This window comes from Sturnus vulgaris, chromosome 36 (genome assembly GCF_052056855.1).
Source record: "Sturnus vulgaris isolate bStuVul1 chromosome 36, bStuVul1.hap1, whole genome shotgun sequence".
Lineage (NCBI taxonomy): Eukaryota > Metazoa > Chordata > Aves > Passeriformes > Sturnidae > Sturnus > Sturnus vulgaris.
Genome location: NC_142278.1, coordinates 437,368 through 441,705, shown reverse-complemented (window position 1 = coordinate 441,705; position 4,338 = coordinate 437,368). Strand labels below are relative to the sequence as shown.

Here is a 4,338-nt window from a genome sequence, read left to right as displayed (position 1 = left end):
ACGCGCGGCCGGACGGGGCCCCCCCGGATCCTTCTGGGGCCCCCCCGGATCCTTCTGAGCCCCCCCGGATCCTTCTGGGGCCCCCCCGGATCCTTCTGAGCCCCCCCGGATCCTTCTGGGGCCCCCCCGGGTCCTTTAGGGGTCCCCCCGGATCCTTCTGGGGCCCCCCCGGATCCTTCTGGGGCCCCCCCCGGATCCTTCTGAGCCCCCCCGGATCATTCTGGGCCCCCCCGGATCCTTCTGGAGCCCCCCCGGGTCCTTCTGAGCCCCCCCGGATCCTTTGGGGCCCCCCCCGGATCCTTCTGAGCCCCCCCCCGGATCCTTTGGGGCCCCCCCGGATCCTTCTGAGCCCCCCCGGATCCTTCTGGAGCCCCCCCGGATCCTTTGGGGGTCCCCCCGGAGCTCGGCGCCCCCCGCCCCTAAATTTGAGTCCCCCAGGACTCCTGGACACCCCCCCCCCTTGATACCTGGGACCCCCTCCCCCGAATTTTGGGGACCCCCCCCCCCCATGCCTGAGAATCTCCCCAATCCCTGGACCCCCCCTCAAAAGACTCTTCTCCCCTCCCACCCCCCCAAAATTTCTGAACCCCCCCTCCCTAAATTCTTGGGTGGCCCCCCAAAAATTTGGGGATTTCCGAGCCCCCCCTCCACTTTCGGGGACCCCCCCGATCCCTGGACCCCCCTCACCCAAAATCCGAGCTCCCTCCGATCTCCCAAATTCCTGAACCCCCTCCCCAAAACGCCCCCCCCCCCCCCAATTCTTGGAATTTTGGGTGCCCTCCCCCAAAATTTGGGGATTTCGACCCCCACCCCCACTTTTGGCGACCCCACCCCCAGCCCCCAGCCCCCCCATTTTGTTTCCCAGGCTGACCAGTTTGGGACTGGGAGAACTGGGAGCGGGACTGGGAATGTTTGGGGGAGGGGGGGGGTCCCCAGATTTGACCTCGAGTGACCCCGCGCAGGCCCCGCCCACAATTAACCGGCCCCGCCCCCTCCTCGTTAATTACCGCGCCAGGACAAACGAGCCTGGGTGGTCCGAGGGCTCCCAGTGCTCCCAGTAACTCCCAGTGCTCCCAGTTCCCATTCCCAGTGCTCCCAGTTCCCCCCAGTACTCCCAGTGACCCCCCCAGTGCTCCCAGTTCCCATTCCCAGTGCTCCCAGTTTCCCCCCAGTACTCCCAGTGACCCCCCCAGTGCTCCCAGTTCCCATTCCCAGTGCTCCCAGTTCCCGTTCCCAGTATTCCCAGTCTCCCCCAGTGCTCCCAGTTCCCGTTCCCAGTATTCCCAGTTCCCCCCAGTACTCCCAGTGACCCCCCCCAGTGCTCCCAGTTCCCATTCCCAGTGCTCCCAGTCACCCCCCAGTGCTCCCAATAACATCCCAATGCTCCCAGTTCCTCCCAGTGCTCCCAGTTCCCGTTCCCAGTGCTCCCAGTTCCCATTCCCAGTACTCCCAGTTCCCCCCAGTATCCCCTGCCCCCATTTGAGCGCGGTCCCTTTAAGAGTCCCCCCCCCACCCCTGTCCCCAAATCTCTCAATGGGGGGCGTGGGAACCCGCGGGAGGCCACGCCCCCTCATTAGCATAAGAAGCAATTATCATTGAACTCCCCTATACGGATAATGGGGCGGGGCCAAGTGATGGGGCGGGGCCTGCGTGCACTCATTACCATAAAGGGCGTGGCTTGCGAGAATATGAAGTGTTAATTAGCATAAGGGGCGGAGCAAAGCCGTGCAGAGCTCCTTATTAGCATAAGGGGAGGGGTTTGGAGCTTGATAAAGTTTAATTGGGATAATTAAAGAGTGAAGAGTCGACTAAAGCTTGGTTAATTAGCATGAGGGCCGGGAGGTAATTAATAAAAACCTGTCATGGTTAGCATAAAGTATGGGGCGTAATTAATTAAAACCCATCATTATTAGCATTAAGGGACAGGGCGTCATTAATTAAAACCTGTCATTAGCATAAAGGATGGGGCGCAATTAATTAAACCCCATCCTTATTAGCATAAGGGGCGGGGCATCCTGGGGGTTTGTACATCGCTATTAGCATAAGGGGTGGGGCGTAATTAATTAAAACCCGCTCTTATTAGCAAAAGGGGTGAGGAAACCTCATTAGCATAAAGGGCGTGGCCGTTGAGGCTTTAACTCCCTCCATCAGCATAAAGTGGGCGTGGCCGCTGTGGCTTTAACCAGCCTCATTAGCATAAAACGGGGCGTGGTCTCCACCAATCAGCTCCCAGCGAGCAGAAAGGGGCGTGGCTACGAAGATAGAAGGGGTGGGCGTGGCCTGAGGGGGAGATGGGCGTGGCCTGAGGGAGGTGGGCGTGGCCTCCGAGCCCATAAAGGGCAGCGGCGCGGCCTCCGCGGGGGAGTCGCGGGTTCGAGTCCCGGCGCGGGCGGAGCCGGAGCGGCAGCACCGAGAGCGGAGGGGGAGGGGGGGGGACAGCGGGGAGGGGGAGGGGGACACCGAGACCCCCCCCGTGATGGCGCGGGACAAGGAGAAGAGGAGCTGCGGGCAAGTGGTGGCCGAGTGGCGAGCGTTCGTGTGGGACCCCCGCACCCGCCAGTTCCTGGGCAGGACTGGCTCCAGTTGGGGTGAGTTTTATTTATTTATTTATTTATTTATTTTTGGGGTGGGGGGGCGATGGGATCACACCCCCCCCCCCATCGTTTTTTGGGGGTGGGGGGAGGGGTTTAAGGGGTGTGACAGCTCCGGGAATTTCCTCCCTTTTAATGGAATTTGGGGGGGGGGGTCACTTAATTTGGGGGATCCTTTAATTTGGGGGGGGTAGGGATTTCCACAGGACCCTCCCCCCAAAAAAATGGGTGCGATGGGGTGGGGGGCGCATCAGGACCCCCCCCCCCCCCCCCAAAAAATCGGGGTGAGGTGGGAGGGGGTTCATTGACCCCCCCCCCAAAATATGGGGGTGATGTGGGGGGTGGGGTCTCCCCTTTTCTGCATTAAATTTGGGGGTGGGGGGGGCTGCTCAAAGACCCCCCAAGTCCCCAGACCCCCCCTCCCCTCCCCACAGGAGCGGAATTTTTGGGGTCCCCCCCAAATCTGAGTGAGAATTTGGGGATTCCCCCCCCCATTTTTTGGGGTGGGGGGGGCGGAATTAACACGAGACCCCCATTGGGTGAAATTGGGGGGGAGGGGGGCGCTGCTTAGAGACCCCCCCTCTTTTTTTTTTTTTTTTTTGTGGGGAGGGGTGACCCCAAATTTTTCCCCCTCCCCACCCCCCCCATCCCCCCCCCAGGAGGCGGCGGGGGGGGGGGGGAGGGGAATTTGGGGGGGGGGTTCAAGAGGACAAATTGGGGGGGGGGGAGGGGGGGGGGGCGGGGGTGGCTTTGTGGCCCCCCCCACCCCCCCCCCCCCCCCCCCCATCTGTCGCGCGCCGGCTCCAAAAGTAGGTCACGGCCGGGGGGTGGGGGATGGGAACCACGGGGGGACCCCCCCCCTAAAAAAAAAAAAAAAAAAAAAAAGGGGGAGGGGGGGTCTGAGCAGACCGACCCCCCCCCAATGAATGGGGGACACCCCCAAATTGGGGAGGGGCACAGGGGGAACCCCCAAATCCCCCCCCCCCCCCAAAAAAAAAACCCTCTCCCACCCCCCCCGCAGGGACAGATGGCTGAGATGGGATTTAAATGTCTGGGGGGGGATTTGGGGGGGTCTGGGGGGGGTCTGGGGGGGGTCCTGGAGGTGGGGGAGGGGTCCGGGCTTGTTCTGGGGGGCGCTCCGGGTGGGTTTGGGGGGGATTTTGGGGGAAATTTGGGGGGGAAAATTTTTGGGGTGAGTTCGGGGGGATTTGGGAGCTCCGAGAGTGGATTTGGGGAGGGGGGCGCGGGGGAGGGGGGGGGGTTCGGGGCAGATTTTTTGGGTTTTTTTTGGGGTAATTTTGGGGGTATTTGGGGCAGGTTTTGGGGAATTTGAGGTTTATGGGGTAAATTAATGAGTTTTTGAGGAGTTTGGGGTAAATTTGGGAGGATTTGGGTGAGATCGGGGCAATTTTGGGGGGATTTGGGGCAATTTTTGGGGGGATTTGGGGGCAGTTTTGGGGGGCATTTGGGGAATTTGGGGGTATTTTTATTAATGAAGTTGATCCGTGAGAATTTGGGGCTCTCAGGGCAAATTTGGGAAGTATTTGGGGCAGTTTTGGGGATATTTGACTTTTTTGGGATAAATGAATGAGAATTTTAAGGGTTCGGGGCAGTTTTGGGGTTTTTTGAAGTTTTTGGGGGCAGTTTTTTGGCGGTTTTGGGGGTTTTTTGGGGGAGTTTCGGGGTGTATTTGGGGGTTTTATGGCAATTTTGGTGTTTTTTTGATGCCGTCCGGTCACTTTGGGGA

At 60.4% G+C, this 4,338-nt stretch overlaps 1 protein-coding gene across 1 annotated transcript in view; it reads left to right on the top strand.

The window, feature by feature from the left end:
• The first annotated feature begins 2,476 nt into the window (after positions 1-2,476).
• Positions 2,477-4,338, top strand: part of NEURL4 (neuralized E3 ubiquitin protein ligase 4) — a 34,116-nt gene continuing 32,254 nt past the window's right edge. Inside the window, 1 exon segment of the mRNA XM_088155235.1 lies at positions 2,477-2,588. Coding sequence (XP_088011361.1) covers positions 2,477-2,588 — 112 coding nt within the window.